The sequence below is a fragment of the Cetorhinus maximus genome, chromosome 12 (assembly GCF_964194155.1).
Source record: "Cetorhinus maximus chromosome 12, sCetMax3.hap1.1, whole genome shotgun sequence".
Classification (NCBI taxonomy): Eukaryota; Metazoa; Chordata; class Chondrichthyes; order Lamniformes; family Cetorhinidae; genus Cetorhinus; species Cetorhinus maximus.
The window spans coordinates 17381402-17401433 of NC_135890.1; the positions used below are offsets into that span (position 1 = coordinate 17381402).

Consider the following 20032-nt stretch of genomic DNA (forward strand, 5'->3'; position numbering starts at 1 on the left):
AAATGGCAGAGGAAGAGGCTGGAGTAATGTGAGGAAATGGATACATGATGAAGTACAATGAACCAGTGCTGTCACTGGAATTACTCTTTGTGCTTGTTCTCGGGTTGCTGATGATGTTAGCAAGACCATGTTTATCAGTTTTCGTCGGTTGCCCGAAGAGGTGGGTGTTGGGCTGCTGGCTTTGAGTAATTACTTTCGAACAACTGAGTGGCTTGGTAAGACATAGTCACTTGTAGGCCAGACTAGGTAAGAGAGATGAGTTTCCTTTCCTTTCCTTGAACATTGGTGCTAGGACACTTGAGGAAAAATTGAATTTGAGGCTGGTTCTGGGCTGAGATCAGTTAACTTAGTACCTTCCTGCTCTGTCTTGCTGAAGCAGTCCATGTCCAAATGCAGCAAGACCGGAACAATATCCAGGCTTGGGCTGACAAGTGGCAAGTAACATTCGCACTGCACAAGTGTCAGGCAAATGCAGCGACGCCCACATCCCATGAATGAATTTTTAAAAATGGGGTCTTTGCTATTTAAAAAGAAAGCTGATAAGCCTCCAGGAGATATATTTATTGTTCAAGAATCTGTATGCCTTCTGCTTCTCTTTTAACTGCTCTTTAAAGGTTGATTTTTTTCTCCAAAAGTGATCAGATCCTTTCTGAACCCGTACTGTCAGCCCCTGGCCATTATTTAGTTGCCACATAACGATTTCCAATGTCTGGATGTGGGTGTACATATTATACAATGTATATAACTATAGAATTGCTAACTGATGGACTGGATAATGACCTCACAGCTTTGCGAGGATCATCTAACCTGGGGTTTTTGCCACTGAGCCTGATGCAATGCAGTGAGAACCGTGTACTCAAAGAATGGCAGCAGCTAAAGGAGAAAAAGAGCAGTTTAGTCCTTTCTTTAAAGCACAGTAAACTGATGCAAGTTATTAGCAGGGACCTCGTGGAAGATTTGTTGATAATCCAGTCAAACTAAACCCTTTGCAGTTCCATTGATGGCAAACCTGGAATTCAGACCACAGTTCTGCTGCGTTAGATGATATCAATCAGGCAGAGTTAGGAACGAACCTGTTCTCGGTTATTGTCCGTTGATCCCCAATTGGACGTGTTTTTGTGTGGATGTTAGGTGCAGGCAGGGTCATGTTTCGCTGTAACATATCTCTTTTTGCACCCTCGGTCCAAGTCAGATATCTTGTCTACACTCTCAGCGTAGGCTCACATGTGAAGGGCGGACATTTGTGAAAGGTAAACTATAGCACACCCTAAACATGATGAACTATAGCATACCCGACCCCCAACTAAGATCGTTTAAACAGGGACATTTCAGGGTTTAAGCTGCGACTTTCCAGGTGAGCCATCAAGGGAACTCCAAAGGGTAATTCTACTGGATTATCCAGTCTTCAAAGCGGTCCCAGTTAATAATGTGCCAGTTCACTGCAGGTTAAAAGCAGTTCCAGGTGCTTTCTTGCCCCGCCACTGGCAATTGTTAGTCTCTGCGAGCATATCCAAGAAAGGTTTTGAACTTAAAACACAAAGAGACAAAAGGGAAGAAAATTGAACTGATGAGGGGGCTAGTGAAGAAGGAAAGCTGATAGAAATAATGGCACAACGGTGCATTGGGCACGAGCTTTTAGTTTCTTAGCAGGAATGGAAACCGAGTATTTGGGTAATTAGTCTATTTGGATTACACACAGATGATCTAAATCTAATTCAGTTGGTGCTTTAATCTGGTCTGAATGTAATTAATCTACATCAATCAATGGATGAGACACAAAAGCAAAATACTGTGGACGCTGGAATAAAAACAAAATGCTGGAAATACTCAGCAGGCCTAGCAGCATCTGTGGAGAGAAACAGAGTTAATATTTCAAGTTAGTGACCTTTCATCAAAACTGGGAAAAGTTAAAAATGTGATAGGTTTTAAGCACATGAAAGGGGGTAGGGCAGAAGAGCAACAAAGGGGAAGATCTGTAAAAGGGTGGAAAACAGGAGAGATTAAAAGAGTTGGTGGTGCAGGGCCTGAGGGAGTGGTAATAAGACAAGTAAAGAAACAAAAATTAAAGCAAAATACTGCAGATGCTGGAGACCTGAAATAAAAAGAAAGTGCTGGAAAATTCAGCAGGGTTGGCAGCGTCTTTAGAGAGAGAAAAGGAGTTAACGTTTGAAGTCCAATATGACAACTTCTGAAGGAGAGTCATTTTGGACTCGAAACATTAACTCTGTTTCTCTCTCCATAGGCCCCTCCAGACCTGCTGAATATTTTCAGCATTTTCTGGTTTTACTAAAGAAATAAAAGATGTGTCTAGAGGAGGTGTGAATGGCAGAATGATGATCATTATTAATGGGTGACAACAGTTTGTTTAAACACCTTTTTGGGTGAGAAAATTCCATATAAGTTAATGTTAACTAATCTCACCCTCAGTAATCAATACTACAGTTGGGATATACTGATTCCCAGCACTAACATTTTTTACTGGCGCACAAAACAATTTCAAAGATAATAGAATGCAGTAGAAGGGTCGCATGACTACCGCATGTCGGTTAACCTTCAATCTCAGGGCTTTTGATATCATCTTCTGGCTCATCAAATAAAGTACAGTTTTCCCCTTCCCCAAAATGGAATCAGAAACACAAGTATTTCACCAGCTGAAATTGGTGTGTCCATCCAATGGTTGGCAGTTATTTCACAAACCATGAATGTATAGGATCAGAAGAAGAATATAAATTGCTAGTCCCAAAATTAAATTAAACTCCCCTCCCCCCACCCCAACAAAGCTCCATCGCTTGTACATCTCAGCCTCTTGCACCAAAACATTATCCAGCTATCTGTTTAACCTGCCAAAACTCTGTGCGTTTCTGCCCCGCATCCCTGGGCAACCCATTCCTACGAGTAGTTAACTAGCCAGATTACCATTCTTCTCTGTCTTTGCCTCCCCCAGGCTCAGCTCCGTGCTTTCATTCCGGAGATGCTGAAGTACTCGACAGGGCGAGGGAAGCCTGGCTGGGGTAAGGAGAGCTGCCGTCCTGTGTGGTGGCCTGAGGACATTCCGTGGGCCAACGTTCGCAGCGATGTGCGCTCGGAGGAACAAAAACAGCGGGTAAGTAGGTCTTTACAGAAGCTTTGAAGGGACCCGTTTATATTCAACACTGGGGACTTGTGACCTGAAGCAGATTGTAGGGAGGTGATGAACAGCAGAAATTTACAACTCTGCAATCACTGTTTTTGTCATTAGTTTTCCATTTCTTTGTGAATCATTGCAGCTCTCCTGTTACCTTTCAGGAGTCAGCATTGGGTAACGAGGAGTATTGACAGCTTGGTAAATGTTTTACACAAGGCTCCCAATTCTATTGCAGTTCTGCTTTAGAACTGCAAAACACTTAAATATTCTAGAGTTTTGCTTTTTTACGGGGAAATCATGGAGCATTGTTTGCAGAACTCTGCCGCAGGAGTTTTAATGAGTAGAATCCAAGGTAGGCGGTTAAGTGAGCAGGCAACGAAAATAGGTGTGCTCATACAAGGAATGCAAAAGCTTAGCATGCAGGTACAGCAAGCAATTAGGAAGGCAAATGACATGTTGACCTTTATTGCAATGGGATTGGAGCACAGGAATAAAGTAGTCTTGCTACAGTTGTACAGAGCTTTGGTGAACCCACATCTGGAATTCTGTGTGCAGTTTTGGTCTCCATGTTTAAGGAAGGATATACTTGCAGTACAGCGATGGTTCACTAAATTTGTGTCTGGGATGTGGGGGTTGCCTTGTGATGAGAGGCTGCATAAATTGGGCCTGTATTCTCTGGAGTTTAGAAGAATGAGAAGTGATCTCATTGAAACATACAAGATTCTGAAGGGGTTTGGTAGGGTGGACGCTGAGAGATTTTTTCCACTGATCAGGGAATCTAAAACACGGGCACAGTGTCAGGATAAGGGACCAATCATTTAGGACTGAGATGAGGAGAAATTGCGTCACTCAAAGGCCTGTGAATCTTTGGAATTCTCTACTCCAGTGGTTGGATGCTCCATTAAGGCTGGGATAAACGGATTTTTGGTCTTAGGGAATCTAGGAATATGGGAAGTGGGCAGGAAAGTGGAGTTGAAGCCCAAGATCAGCCATGATCATATTGAATTGCAGAGCAGGCTCAATGGACTGTATGGTCTACTCCTGCTTCTAGCTCTTGTGTTCTTGTACGTTCAAGACAGAGGCCAATAGATTTCTTGGTACTATTGACATCAAAGGATATGGGAATAGCTCAGGAAAGCGGTGTTGAGGTAGGTGATTAGCCATGATCTAATTGTATAGCGGAGTAGGCTCGAGAGGCTGAATGGTCTACTCCCTCCTCCTAAGATCCTATATTCCTATGATATAGACCTCATGTTGTAAGTAGGAGGAGTTTGGAATAACCTTTTCTCATTCTCTGGGCTCATGTTCTCTATTAATAATGGACAGATTCACAATTCAAATCCACCCGTCCTCAGATAATGAAGCTACCCAAAGCTGTATGCAGCAAGACCTGGACAACTTTCAGCTTGAGCAATTAAATAGCAAGACACATTCGTGCCGCACAAGTGCCCAGGCAATGACCATCTATCTCCAACAAGGGAGAGTCTAACTATCTCCCCTTGGTATTCAATGCCATTGCCATCACTCAATATTTCACCAACAAATCCTGGAGGTTACCATTAACCAGAAACTTAACTGGATCAGCCACATAAATACAGTGGCTACAAGAGCTGGTCAGAGGCTGGGAATTCTACAGCGAATACCTCACCACCTGACTCTCTAAAGCCTGCCCACAAGGCACAAGACAGGAGTGTGGTGGAATATTCCCCACTTGCCTGGATGAGTGCAGCTCCAACAACACTCAAGAAGCTCAACACCATCCAGGTTAAAGCAGCCTGTGTGATTGGTACCTCATCCACCACCTTGAACATTGACCCCCTCCACCACCAGCACACATTGACAGCTGTATGTACCATGTACATGATGCATTACAGCAACTTGCTAAGGCTCCTTCAACAGCACCTCCTGAACCCACGACCTCTACCTCCTAGAAGGACAAAGGCAGCAGGTGAATGAAACATCACCTGCTAGTTCCCCTCCAAGTTACACTCTATCCTGACTTGGAACTATATCATCGTTCCGTCACTGTCGCTGGGTCAAAATCCTGGATCTCCCTCCCTAACAGCACTGTGGGAGTACCCACATCACAAGGGCTGCAGCGGTTCAAGAAGGTGGCTTACCTCCACCTCTCAAGGGCAATTAAGGATGGGCAATAAATGTTGGCGAGCGACATTGACTTCCCATTAATGAATTTTTAAAAAGTCCAACTCCCTCAGTCATGGCACAGCTCAGATTTGGAATGTGAATTTTTAAGATCACTATTGAACTAGCAGCAGCAACACAATTGGTTATCAATATCGTCCATCTCTGGGTGCATTTACTTGGAGTGGCCCTTTTTAACTGTTTTCAGCCTGGGTGTATTAACATACAGGGATAATGGGGCCTCTGCCTTGGGTTATGGAGCCCTGCCCAATATGAAGCACCTCGATCCCACTGGAGCAAGATCCTGTCTGGGAGTCTCCATGGCTGAGCACTGTTACCCAGCCTTCTCTGTTGAAGTAGGTTTTAATGGATTGGCGAGTTGTGGGGGCAGTTGGGCATGGGATGCGAAGGGCCACCAATAATTCTTAACTCAGCTCTGGTTCTCAGCCCCTGTTGCTTCTGATTTTGGAGTGATTACTGGGTTTGATTTTAATGCTGCTTTATTTATATACTTTATTGAAAGAAGAGAAAGATCCATCTAGAAGATTGCAAAGGATCTTTGTGGAGTGAGTTTATCCCATGAGCGGCAGGTCAAACACACATGGAAAGTCCTTGGTTCAATTGCTAGTCTGCATTGAATGATTCGATCTTAGACAGGGAGTATCTCCACAGTTAGACCATGCACCACGTGTTAGTGAGGAGGGGCTCATTAACTACAAGATAGTAATTAATAAATCCAGTCGGGAATTCAGGAGAAACAACTTTACCGAGAGAGAAATTACAAAGTATTTACAGCACAGATACAGACCATTCGACCCATTGGGTTCATGCCAGCATTTATGCTCCACATGAGCCTCCTCTCGCACCTTTTCATCTAACCCCATCATGTGCTTATCCAGCCTCCCAGGAAAGCATCTATGCAATCCTTCTCAACCGCTCCTTGTGGTAGTGAGCTCCATATTCTAACCATTCTGAGTAAAGAAGTTTCACCTGAATTGTTTATATTTTTTATGGCCTTATTAACTTGCATCATTACTTTTAGTGATCTTTGTATCTATACCAGTTCCTCTACTCTATTTAGACACTTAGCTTTCAACAGGTGTGTATTCCTTATTCTCCCTACCAAAATGTAATGCCTCACTCTTATCTATATTGAAATTCATTTGCCAATTGCCAGCTAAAACAGGGAACATATTGCCACGAGGAGTGGTTAATGCAAATAACATTGATGCATTTAAGGAGCAGTTAGATAATTACTTTGGGGAGAAAGCAGTGGATAGTTATGCTCATAGAGTTAGGTGAAGAGTGGTAGGAGGAGGCTTGTGCAGAGCATAAATGCCAGCACAGACCAGCTGGGCCAAATGTTTCCGTGTTGTGCATTCTCTGTAAATCAGTCTGCTCCTGATTGCTATCTAATGACTTGCAAAGAGTTCATGTGTTTTGGGGTGGGGAAGGACAAATGCAGCAAATTTGAGATCTGATATTTTACATGACCGTATTTGAAGGTTGAATTTTCTCCCATAGGTTTCCTGGACACAGGCACTGAGGACGATTGTTAAGAACTGTTACAAGCAGCATGGCAGAGAGGATCTGCTGTATGCTTTTGAAGATCAGCAGTCACAGCCACAGACACACATTGCCCACCTCGTCCCCTCTCAGACAGTGGTACAGACGATCAGTAACCCCGATGGCACAGTCTCTCTTATACAGGTAATTTTAAAGTTTTTTGTTTTTACGTATAGATTTTCATCTTTCTGTAGTTTCTCTCCTTAATTCGCCTCATCCCCTCTCCAAGATCATCTTGTCCATCAGTCCTGCCTCCTCTCAAATGCTTACGCACTACGATGCTGACCATCCAACTTCCCTTCCTGATCCCTCCGCTAGCTGGTGTTGTAAGTGGTTCCCACTCCTCCAGTACTGTCTACCCCCTTTCAAATCTGCCATCATAAACCCCACCCAAAAAGCATACCCTTGTCTTTTCTGTCCTTGCAAACTACTGCTTCAACCTCCCTTTCCTCTCTGAAGATCTTGAACGTGTTGTTGGACCCAAGTATTTCCCACAACTCCATGTTTGAATTTCCCCAATCAGGTTTCTGTTCTGCTACAGCACTGAAGCTGCCCTTATCAACTTCATAAGTGGCATCCTCTCTGACTGACCATAGTGCACTTTCCCTCCTCATCGTTCTCAGCCTGTCCACAGTCTTTGACATGGTTGACCACACCATCCCCAAAGCTTCTTCTTTCTCGTCAGACTGCACTCACCTGGTTCTATTCTTAACCATCCAGTTGTAGCCATGTAATCTGCTGCAATGACTTCTCTTCCTTTTCCTTTTCCTGCGTTGTTACCTCTGGAATCCCTCAAGGATATATCCTTGGCCCTTCTATTTATCTTCTGCATGCACTGCCCCTCGACGACATCATCCAATGACACAATGTCAGGTTCCATATCTGTACTGCCAACATTGAAGCCTACCTCATCACCACATCCCTCGACCCCAACACTGCCTCGAATTTGTCACGCTGCTTCTTCGGATGAGCTTGTGCTCATGCTTGGATGAGCCAAAATTTCTTTCAATTAAACGTTGGCAGTACCAAACCCATTGTCTTTAGCTCCAGCTGCAAGCTTTGTCCCTAGCTGTCAATTTCATTCTTCTCCCTGGCCACTGTCTCAGGTTGAACCAGACTGTTCAGAACCTCAGCATCCTATTGGACCCTAAGGTGAGCTTCAGACCCCATATCCTCTTCATCACAAAGACCACCCATTCCACCCCTGTGCTGTCACCTGTCTCCATTCCTGCTGCAGTCCATCTAGTGCTGTAACCCTCATCCCTGCTTTTGTTACATCTAAACTCAACTATTCGATTGCTTTCCTGTCCAGTCTCCTGCCTTCCATCGTCTATGAACTTGAATTCTTCTAAAGCTCTGCTACCTGTATCCTAACTCACACTAAGTCCCATTCACCTATCTCCCCTGTGCTCACTGACCTACGTTGGCCTCTGGTCCAGCAACACTTCAGTTTTAAAATTCTCATCCTTGTGTTTAAATCCCTTCCTGCCTTGCCCTTCCATATCTGTGTAACCTCCTCCAACTCTTCAACCTTAAAAGAACTCTGTGCCCTTCTAACTCTGCCCACTTGTATATTCCCCATTTTCCTTCACCTCAAGATGCCTTCAGCCAACTAAGCCTTAAGATCTGAAATTCTCTCTTAAAACCCATCCATCTCTCGCTTTCCCTCTCTCTCTCCTTCCCTTATAAGCCATGGCTCAGTTGGTAGCACTTTTGCCTCTGAGTCACAAAGTTCTGGATCCCACTCCAGGACTTGAGAATAATAATCAAGGCTGACACAGAGAAGTACTGAGGGAATGCTGCACTGTTGGAGGTGCCGTCTTTCAGATGAGATATTAAACTGAGCTCCCGCCTAGCCCTTCAGGTGAATGTAAAAGATCCCATGGCATATTTCGAATTAGAGCCGAGGAGTTATCCCTGGTGTCCTCGCTAATATCTATCCCTCAATCAACAGCGTCAAAAACGGATTATCTGATCCATTATCTCATTGCTATTTGTGGGAGCTTGCTGTGCATAAATTAGCTGCCACATTTCCCACCTTACAACAGTGCTTACACTTCAAAAGTACTTCATTGGCTGTAAAGTGCTTTGAGATGTCTTATTTGTGGAAAGCACTACATAAATGCAAGTCTTTCTTTCTTTAAAGAAGCTCCTTAAAACCTACCCATACAACAGACCTTTCAGCCATCTGTCCTGGTATCTGCTCCTTGGCTCAGAGTCAGTTTATGTCAAATAATGCTCCTATGAAGCGCCTTGGGATGTTTTACTCTGTTAAAGGTGCTATATTAATGTCAGCTGTTGCATCTAAGAACTCGCTTGTATTTTTAGCAAACAACGGTTGACCAATATGTCAATGCTATGTTGTAAAATGATAAATTATGATAATTATGTTGGATAAGCTGTTGAGGGAAATGGGATCGACTGCAGATTTGGATCAGCAGTTGATATACTCTAAATCATCCCTTGTGATTGTGATTTGGTTTGAGTTAGCTTTAAGCCTGTCTCTGATACTTTAAGGGAAAACTTGTTGCTTAAATATTCCGACATTGTTCTACTTGTCACTTTTTTGCTCAGTTCCCCTGAAGGCAGTGACTTTTGGGATGCAGATCTGCAGCCAATGGCACCTTACCCAAGTAGCCATTCCTCATATGAGAGCCATTCCTGAGTGCCATCATGCCATACTTAACCATAAGATGTCAGCCATGGCTCGGTTGGTAGCACTCTTACCTATGAGTCAAAAGGTTATGGGTTCAAGCCCCACTCCAGAGCCTTGAACCCATAGTAGAGGTTGACAGTCCAGTGCAGAACTGAAGGAGATTGCATTGTTGGAGATGCTATCTCTTCCACAACATGTTAAACTGAGACCCTGTGTGCCCTCTCAAGCAATGCAAAAGGTGCCACAACATGATTTGAAGAAGAGTTCTTATCTTGACCAATATTTATCCCTCAACTGGCACCTAAAAGGGTTGGATGGGTCATTTATTTCATTGCTGTTAATGGCTTTCAAATTAGCTGCCGTGTTTCCTACCTTATAACATTGACAGCACTTCAAAAAGCAATTCATAATCTGTAAAACGCTTTGGGACGCCCCAAGGTAATCAAAGGTGCTATATAAATTGAAGTCTTTCTTTCTATTTTTATTTATTTTATAGAAGCCATCACATTTGGCCCTGATCCTGCCTTTGCCTGGCATCCACAAGCATTCCTTTCCTGTGGGGAGGGGCTGTAGGATATTAATCATGAGCTAGAATGGTGGCTGAATTTTTTTCCCCCCAACTTTCATCCTTTTTCCTAGCAGAGGCACTGAGGCTAATATAAAGAATCCCTAACACCCCACCCCAGTTCAGACCAAAGGTGGGAACTCAGGCCTGGTGTGCATAGCTAAGCAGCAGACCATATGGTTTATTTGCTCACTAAACCATTAGGCGGAGCTGTGACTCTGATTTGTTTTGATGTTAAGCAAAAGATAACCTTTGAGAAGGAGGTGAGTGGGGAATGAAGACGCCCTGCTGCAGTTTAAAGCACTGTTCTTTCATGTCTGCCCTTGTTTGCAGGTTGGCACGGGTGCAACAGTTGCGACTCTGGCAGATGCATCTGAACTCCCAGGAACGGTAACTGTTGCTCAGGTGAATTACTCTACTGTGCAGGACGGAGAGGTGAGGGCAGCAGTCACACACGCACTCACAGAGGTGGGGGCTTTATCCCAACTCCCACCGAGCACGACCCAGCAATTGCATCCACTCATGACATTGAGTAGCAGTGGAGATGTCCATGGCCTGGATGGTCTTTTCTGCCTGGCTGAAGGAGGAGGTTATAGACCTGAAAGACTGGGGTGATGGTTAGTTGGGGGTGTGGGGGTTAGTGGTATAGGAAGATTTGTACCTCAACTCCATTTATCTGCTTTTGATCCACATCCTTTAATATCTTTACCTAACAAGAGACTATAGATCTTGCAGTATTTTGGGAGATCAGATTCCAGATTTTCACTACCTTTTGAGTGGGAAAAGTGCTTCCTGATTTCTCTCCTGAAAGGCCTATTTTTAATTTTCAAGATTTACCTTCTTGTTCTGGACAAAATAGCACCTCAGTTTCTGCCCTATTGTACCCCTCTACCATTTTAAGTGCCTCAATTAAATCATACCTCAACTTTTTTAAACTCCAGGGAATAGAAACAAAGTGTATTTTACCTGGCTTTATAATTTAACTCTGTAAGCCTTGGTATCATTGTGGTGAATGGGCACTGCACCCATTCCATGACCAGTGTATCTTTCCTGAAGCCTGCGCCTTGTTCTCCAGATAGGGTCTAACCGAGGTTCTATACAATTGAAGCACCATTTCATCAGCTTTATGTTCCAGTCCACTTGAGTTGAAGTTCAACATTTGCCCTTTAATTACTTTTTATACCTGTGCACTAGCTTTTATTGATTTGTATATGTGGACATCTAAATCATTTTGCTGCTCTACAGCTCGAATGCTCAGGGACACAGAGGAAAAAAATAAGTTAAAATATCATGCTTTAGGAAAACACCAGATTGTTTTACAATTAATTGTGATTTAATTAAAATGTACCAACATTATAGCTGTTTTTTTGATCTGCACTTTGAAAATTTTAATTTTTTTAAATTAAATGCCCAAAATCTGTCTCAACCATTTTGTGATAGTTGATCACGGGTTAATCACAGCTTGTTTTGCTGGCATTGCCTGAAAAGACTCATCAAATTGTTACCCTGTCATGTTGTCTGTGCTTCACTCCCTTTGTGTTTGACTTGATCTGTCCATTGAACAGTTCACATGTTGCTTATTGTGTGCATCACTTAGTCTTGTTATTGGGCAGTTTTTGAGCCGCCCTGCCTATTTGGTGGTCAGCACGTCGCTCCGTGAATTAGACCATCGTTTTGTTGCTATGCCTTCCTGGTGTCAAACCACTGAAATGTTGCACTGAGGGCAGTAAGATTTCACCAAGTTGGGAGATGGTTGGATTTTGTGGGTTTTATGTCACTCTGCCATGTAAGGAACAGCCTTGCTATCTTCTGCTTCACCTCACCCTTTATGAAAATTTAGTAAGAAATTATTTTTCCAACCAGTGATACTTCTCATTGCTCCACCAGCCTTCACAAACCTTATTAGAGCAGTGAAGCCCAAACCTAGTGAATGCTGTGGTGTGATCTAGCCCTTGACACAACAATCTTTAACTCTTGTAGAATCACACCCATGCTCACTACTTCGTTTGAGATTGAAAAGTTGGAAAGCAGGCAAGGTATTTCAGCAAGTAATGCTTAGATGACGACACCAGGTTTTAGGCAGTTAGGTGAAACTTGAAGATGTTAAGTAAAAGAAGACTGATGAAAGTAAGGAATTTTGCTGCTGTAAGGTGATACAGTAGGTCTTGACTGCAACATGGGGAGGTGGCAGTAACAAGTAAGTTTGGAGGGTGGGTAATTCAAAAAAGGAGAAAGACAAGAAAGGATGCAACAGAGAGGTGGTGTCCTTGGATGCCTATCAAAAACAACAAGCTGTTCTTCTCCTTTGTCCTGAAGAGGGGCTAATGGAACCTTCCCCTATATGGGAGCAGGATTCAGGTCTGAAAATTTATGGCTGCTCGTACTCACAGCATGCCTTGTGATGCATTGCCCAACCCCTCATTCGCCTAGGTTTGCTGCATGTGCATGTGGAAAGTGCACAAAGGAAGGCAGGACTGTGAGAAATAGTTTAGAGCAGTTTTGTAACTTTATTTTCTTCCTTGCTTGGTGTCTGCTGCCCATAGCCCAACTTGCATCATGTCTTGTTCACTCATCACTGCTGTGATCACCAACTTACATTGACCCCTGAGCTGGCAGTACCTTGATTTTAAAATTCTCACCCTTGTTTTCAAATCCCTCCATGGGCTTATCCATTCGTGTTTCTATTAACTTCTTCAGCTCTACAACCTTCTGAAGTCTCTGCCCTTGTTGTATTTTGGCCTCTTGCGCATGCCTGATTTCCTTCTCTCTACCATTGGCGGCTGTGCCTTCAGCTGCCGAGGACCTAAGCTCTGGAATTCCCTCCCTAAATCACTACTACTCTCTCTCCCTCTCTCTCTCGCTTTTTAAAACAGTCCTTAAAACCTACCTCTCTGACCGTGTTTTTGGCTACCTGTCCTAATTCTAATATCTTTATATGACTCAGCTTCAAATTTTGTATGTTACTTGCTCCTGTGATAAGTCTTGGGGTATTTACGCTGTTATAGGTGCTATATAGATGTAATTTATTATTTGAATGTTGTTTGGTAGGGTGAAAGTTATACATGTGAGTAACAGATTACACCTTGAGAAATCAGGCGTGCGAGACCCAGTTGGTTGCACAAGGCCTTGCAAGATCAGAGTAAACATTCACCATATTTAAATTAAGTGGCAAGTTCTTTTTGTTGTGCTGCGTTTTTTAAACTATATTCTAAGTTACCTGTAAAACAATCTCCTGAGCAGCTGCTACAATCTCGTTAAATAACAGAAAAGATTTATTGTTAACTTTCCCTCCTTTTTTGTTCTAGTTTTCACCTCTCCTGAAACTGTTAGGTTCCAGGTCCCTCAGTATATCCGCCAAATGCTCAGCATTCATGTATAAGCCTAGGCACTTGGCAAGTTGACTGTGAAAGACACCACTATTGGGGCGCATTCCTCTTGAGCTGGCATGGTTCATTGTGTAGTGCTCAGGAGTGGAAATCCTAGCTCTCCCCCCATTCAGGCCAATTGTAGCATCGTGGCTGAAAGAAACTGGCACAGACCACGGATGAACCATGCGTTCTTTCTGATCTCTATGGTCTTTCTGTGTCTGTCATAACCAGCTGACTCACTGCGGAGTCCAGAATTATCTTCTAGTAATGTTAAACCTTTGAAAGCTCAATAGAAATTGGCAATAGATTCGCTTAAAGAGAAAGGGAAGTCTAGGGTGGAGTTTTTTTATATTTGTTTAAAGAGTCCTCCTGACCTTTTAGCAGAAAATTTACCTCTTGTTTTTGATTCACTCCAAAACTGCTTGGGCAAGGTATTGATGGAAAGGAGCTGCCTGTGTCCCTGAGCTGCCCTGCTCATTTAAACTGGGACTTGACCAGTCTGAAAGTTAATATGGATTTGCCTGACTGCAGGAAGCCACCCTCTTCTGCCCACAACCCCAACCCCCTTCTCCACTACTGGCTGACATTTATGGAAATGTTCCAAAACAGCAGCACTTTGATGGGGCAGGAGATGTGAATTTTCCTTTAGACTTTTTTTAAAAACTTTTTTTTAAAAAAAAGACTGCAACAATATGTGCATGTTCCTCACCCCACGTCCACATACACACACAGACTTTCCTTCGATTCTTCATGTTTTTCTTTGTTTCTGTCTCAATAACGCCAGCATTTTCTTCGCACAGGTGGAGCAGAACTGGGCCACGTTGCAAGGTGGGGAAATGGCAATCCAGACAACCCAGGCCTCCGAAGCCACCCAGGCCGTGGCCTCTCTGGCAGAGGCCGCAGTGGCTGCATCCCAGGAGATGCAGCAAGGGGCCACCGTTACCATGGCACTGAACAGGTGGGTGTCAGCCAGCAGTGCTCTGGAGGGATGTTGCATATAGTTTCCCCTTAATTCTCAGGAAAAGAAGGGAAATATCCTGGGCTGATAACTGGACCTTCAGTCTAAATTTCATTTTCAAATTCATTATTGTTTTTAAAAATATATAACTTTTAGAGCTTGCAGCTGAAAACGGTCCTTATACTGAAGCGACTCATTCACGTTTCACAGTTAATGGGATTCTAATTTTTAAATTAGTTTGAAGACCATTCTTTGCCACTGTCCTCTTTCTTTGACGCACAATGCTAAGACATTCAATTCTGCACGCAAGTGGCTGATTTCTCATGGGTAAGTGAATAAATTGTAAAAGGGGTTGAGCATGGGGATAGAAACTGAAAGGCGTGTGAACATTCCCCCTCAGACTGTTTTAGGTAGCTCAGATTCTACCAAGCATTTTTGGCCAAGACCCAAAGAAAAGGCCAACTTGCCAATCTGACCCCAAGGCTGAGATAGGTCACGTGCTGTTAATGGTGCCTTATGGAGGGGAGAAGGTAACTCAGAAGGGGTGATGCGTGGAGGTGAGACAAGCTTGCAAACAAATTTGTGCCAGCAATCACTTGGCGAGTTTATTCAGAGTAACTCAAGTCAGAAAGGTTGAAGGTTTGATCCCCTGGTTTGTGCTGAGTTAGCTGATCTCAGGTTGAGGAAGCAGAGTAACAATGAGGAACCTGAAGTTGATTTTTGATCCTGATCTGGAGAAGGGAAAATTAACCAGAGCTCTTGATCATTTTTGAGCAATCCCCTGCCTCTGTCTTTTGCTGGGCAGTGTCTGCATGTAGATAGGATCTGTTCTGATGAAGGGTTGCATGTCTGAAATGTTAACTAATCTGTTCTCTTCACAAATACTGAGTGGCTTACTGTGTTTCCAATGTTTCCTGTTTGTGACTCATAATCTGGGTATTTGATTGGTTACCATGGATCCCAGCGTCGTGCTTTGGGATCCCTCTGGCATAAGTTTCTGTTGTTTTGTGACTTGCCAATTTTCTGCCCTCTGGAAGACATTGACTCCATTCTAGGATGAGGATCCATAAGTTACTCTCTGGTAACTCAGCCAAATAGGTGGTCTTCATGTGTGTGCCTCCACACTGACTACAGGCTTATTGACTGGAGTGGAGGCACACACATGAAGACCACCTATTTGGCTGAGTTACCAGAGAGTAACTTATGGATCCTCATCAAATCAGATCATCTCACATCCCTCCGTGTGTCTGCTCCAGTTGGGATACTGGGTAAGAATCATGAATGAGACATCCTGGTCTGTTTTCTGTCCCTCAACTGGGGCTAAGTGGCAGACTCTGAGTTAAAAGCCCCAGACTGACACTCGAGTGCAGTACCGAGGGAGTTCTATAGATTTGCAGGTGCTATCTTTCAGATGAAACATTAATCCGATGCCCCTCCTGTGGTCTCAGTTGGACATAAAAGATCCTTTGACGCTATTTGAAGAAGAACAGAGGAAATGTCTCATGTCATGCCCAACATTTATCCCTCAACCAACATCATTAAATTCCATTGTCTGGTCATTATCATATTGCCATTTGTGGGATCTTGCTGTCTATAAATTGGGTGCCTCATTTCCTACATTACAACAGTGATAACGCTGCCAAAATACTTTATTAGCTGTAAAATGCTTTGGGATGTCCTGAAGGCCCTGTATAAATGCAAGTTCTATCTTTTAATTGTACTACTTATTGCTCCATGGATGTTGTACCTAACTCAGCACAGAGCATGGGTTGGATCTCTCCCCTCCCAGGTGACAGCACTGCTCACTGGATATGCTCACTGATCCAGCAGGGGGAGACCGGCATAAGTTTCTGTTGGAATTTGGTCACAGAGCAAAGGCACACAAACTACTGGTGAGCCAATGGTTTGTTGAGGGGCAACAACATGTTATTTACACAACTTGTGTTGTTCAAAACTCATTACTCGAAACAACACCAGCTGAGTGTGTTTTTTAGGAACTGGTAACTGAGGCATGAGTAAAGCAGAGCGGGTGTGGGGGAAGGGTGCATTAGCACAGTATGAAATCTAACTATATCTTTTTGGATTGGGCGTACAAAGTATACAGCAGCCCCTTCTCTTATTGTTGATTCTAAACCCAAAGAAGCGAGTGGGATATCTCATTTTTTAGCTCATAGGCAAAGATATGCACTGATACACCTGAAGCGGGACAAATGTGCTCTTGTGCTACTGGTACAGGAGAAATGTTACCCATGGGTGTCAAATATTGGAGAAACGAGGCTGATGTGTGTGCTGCAGCTTTGCTAGGTTACCTTTGGTGATCAGAGTGAATTTATACAGAATTTCTCACCCACTCAAGAGTGGGTTCAAACTGTTGGTAGAAGCTAAACTCAAACACAATTTTTTTTTGGGTAGAGCCCGTGGTGAGGTGGATTGTACGTGGTGCTTGGAAGAAATGAGCTTAATGAGTGGAATGGCTTTTTTCTCATTCCCTGCTTTCTTCTGGGCGGAATTTTGCCCTTGGCATGCGGTGGGGGCGGTCGGGAAGCTGACCGTCGCCCGCGACCTGGCCCAGAAGGCAATTTCACGTTGGTGGGCCAATTAAGGCCCGCCTAGCGTGAAACGTGAGCGGCAGCACTGAGCGCTGTCTATGCGGGCAGAGGGAGGAGTGCAAGCCGGGCGAGCGTGAACTTCACCCATGCGCGCTACATAACCCATCTCAGAGAGCTGTCTCAGAGAGGTGAACTGATATCCAAAAAAAATAAAGATTTCATAAATGCCATGAAACATGTCCCCTCATGTGACTCTGTCACATGAGCAAGGACATGTTATTAGTGAAAAAATAAAGTTTTTATTTGCTTTGGGAAACTTCATCCAGCCCGTTTCCAAAAAAATGCAAAGGCCGCTTGACCTTTTCACCTGCTCGCTAACCGTAACGTTGCACGGACAGCGAATAAGTTATTTTAATTAACTTGTTAATGGCCATAAGAGGCCTTTTAATTGTCGGCGGGCATGCTGCCAACTCCGGCACCTGCCCGCTGACCGAGATATCGCACGAGTGCGCGATGACATCGGGACACAAGCCCGACGTCATCACGCGTCATTTTACACTCGGCTGGGTTGGGCGTGTGCCCGCCCGCCAAGCTAAAAATTTTACCCTCTGTCTCTAAGCAACAAATGCAATTTTAAAGTCGAGATAGTATGTGTCGGGGCATAAAGATAAAAATTGGGCAAGAAACTAAAAGTTCTCACTGCGCAAGTAGAATTTTTTCAATTTCCGTTATTAGTCCTGTCCTTCTAAGAGAGCGCAATGGTGGGACCCTCTTTGAACAATTTGGGGAGTTGGGGCAAGGGGATGTTCCTGCATTTCCCTACACTCTAAAGATTTGAAATCCAAGTAGCTGTGTTTCTCTTGCTTGTTTCTGCGCTGGCTGAGTTCAGCTGACTCAGCACAGTTGGAGGAAAGGAAATTGGAAAAAATTTACAAAGGGGGACCTTGGATCAATTTTTAAGAAAAATATAAGTTCAACCATAAAAATCAAAGAAAAACAATTATTTGCTCTTGAAACAAAAACAGAAAATGCTAGCAAAACTCCATCATATCTAACAGCATCTGTGGTGCGAAAAAAAAGAGTTAACATTTCAAGTCCTCTGAGCTCTGAAGAAGAGTCATAAGGACTCAAAATGTTAACTTTTTTTTTTCTCTTCACAGATGCTGTTAGACCTGCTGAGTTTTTCCAGCATTTTCTGTTTTTGTTTCAGATTTCCTGCATCCGCAGTATCTTGCTTTTAAATTACTTGCTCTTGTTGCAACTTTGATGGCACTACCTGCGGCCTATCTCCCGCATGCTAAAAACATGCATCGATATCGAATCAGAATTTCTTGCTCACAAAATACAACTGAAATAGGGATTTTAAACTCTTTGGAGGTACCTGTTGAAAGTACTGCTGTTCGACAAGCACTATAGACACGGCTGTTTTGAAAGTTGCCCAACAACAAAAGCAAACAAAAAGAAACCAAAAAAGATTCATGAGAATGGTTCCAGGGATGAGGAACTTCAATTAAAAATGAAGATAGATTACAGAAGTTGGAACTGTTTTCCTTGGAGAATAGGAGGCTGAGAGGAGATTTTGATGGAGGTAGTCAAAATCATGAGGGGCTTGGACAGAGCAGATAGGGAGAAACTTCCCACTCGTGAAAGGATCGAGAATGAGAGGGCACAGATTTAAAGTAATTGGCAAAAGAAGCAAAGGCAACATGAAGAAAGACTTCTTCACGCAGTGAATAGTTAAGGTCTGGGACGCACTACCTGAGAGTGTGGTAGAGGCAGGTTCAATCGAGGCATTCAAAAGGGAATTAGGTTGTTAGCTGTAAAGGAAGAATGTGAGGGTTACGGGTAGGAAGTGGGAGAATGGCACTAGATGAATTGCTCCTACGCTGTAGCAATTTTGTGATTCTGAAATTGTTCTTGGAGGGAACACAAATTCAAATTGTACAGCTTTTGTCCAATAGCTTTTTCACTTCAGCTTTGAACACGTTCTCATACTAGTCAACATTACAAAGAAAGAAGGAACAGGCATTTCCATTGTGTCATGTAGGTCTCTGGGCTGTCCACTGCCTGCTTTTGATTAGACCTGTCAAATTTCAGGTCAGATGTACTTGGCCCAAGTAGTTTTCGTCTGTGTAGATATCCCTGCATCTGGTGCAGGCGTTTTGTAGAGGGTCCTGTGAGGCATCATTTTTATGTACTATTGTCTCATTCTGCAGTTTGTGAAGGAAACCCCATTTTGTTGCATTGGAGGTTTTGTTTTTGAATGCGAGCAAAGCCTGGTTAGCACAGCGTGATTCGAGTAGTAAAAGTAGAAAATGCTGGAAAAACTCAGCAGGTGTGGCAGCATCTGTGGAGAGAGAAACAGAGTTAACGTTTCGAGTCTGTATGATTGAAGAAGTCATACGGACTCTCTCTTCACAGATGCTGCCAGACCTGCTGAGTTTTTCCAGCATTTACTGTTTTTGCTTAAGATTTCTAGCATCTGCAGTATTTTGCTTTTATCTTCGTGATTCCAGTAGTTATTGCAGATAGCTGTATTTGATGATTTTCCTCCACCTGCCAATATGTGGCCAGTCTCAGCAGCCTTGGGTGAGTCAGGGAATTCTGTCACCATTCTTCCTTTGATCCTTATCCATTGAGCCCTGCTGGAGGTGAGCTTAAAGGCGAGGACAGGATTAGGTTCTGTAGTGGTGCCATTCACACTCAAAACAGCCACTACCTCCCCTCACTGTCGAGGCTCATACACTTAACAATGGCCTGTCAGATGAGGTTCTGTTTGGGGGCTGGGTGGTTCTGTGAAGTTAGGGGGATCTTTTGTCAATGAATTGTTCAGGGTTCTACGTTGATTTTAGGAGATGATAATTAAGTTTCACTGAGTTTCACCTCTTCTCTCCCTCCCCCAGCTCCCCCCCACCAACTTTGAGAAATTTTGCAGCCATTTAAAAATTGCCCTATTTTTAAGTAGTAGTGCTACACTAATTCCAGCAGGGGGCAGTAGTGAATGATATTTTCCAAGCAGCAATCTGCTGGATCAGATTGAACAGGAACTAGAACGCATTGTGCACACTATGGCTAGTATTGCATTATTCTTTGCTTGAATTACA

General features: G+C 43.5%; 1 protein-coding gene across 6 annotated transcripts in view; it reads left to right on the top strand.

The window, feature by feature from the left end:
* Positions 1–20032, top strand: part of nrf1 (nuclear respiratory factor 1) — a 60864-nt gene that overhangs the window by 17558 nt on the left and 23274 nt on the right. For 5 of the 6 annotated variants that reach the window (XM_078553068.1, XM_078553073.1, XM_078553069.1 and 2 more), the window contains exons 6-9: positions 2945–3103; positions 6791–6976; positions 10387–10488; positions 14222–14379. In XM_078553068.1, the coding sequence (XP_078409194.1) occupies positions 2945–3103; positions 6791–6976; positions 10387–10488; positions 14222–14379 (605 nt within the window). The remainder of the gene's footprint in view (positions 1–2944; positions 3104–6790; positions 6977–10386; positions 10489–14221; positions 14380–20032) is intronic. The other variant, XM_078553072.1, reaches the window with a different exon arrangement.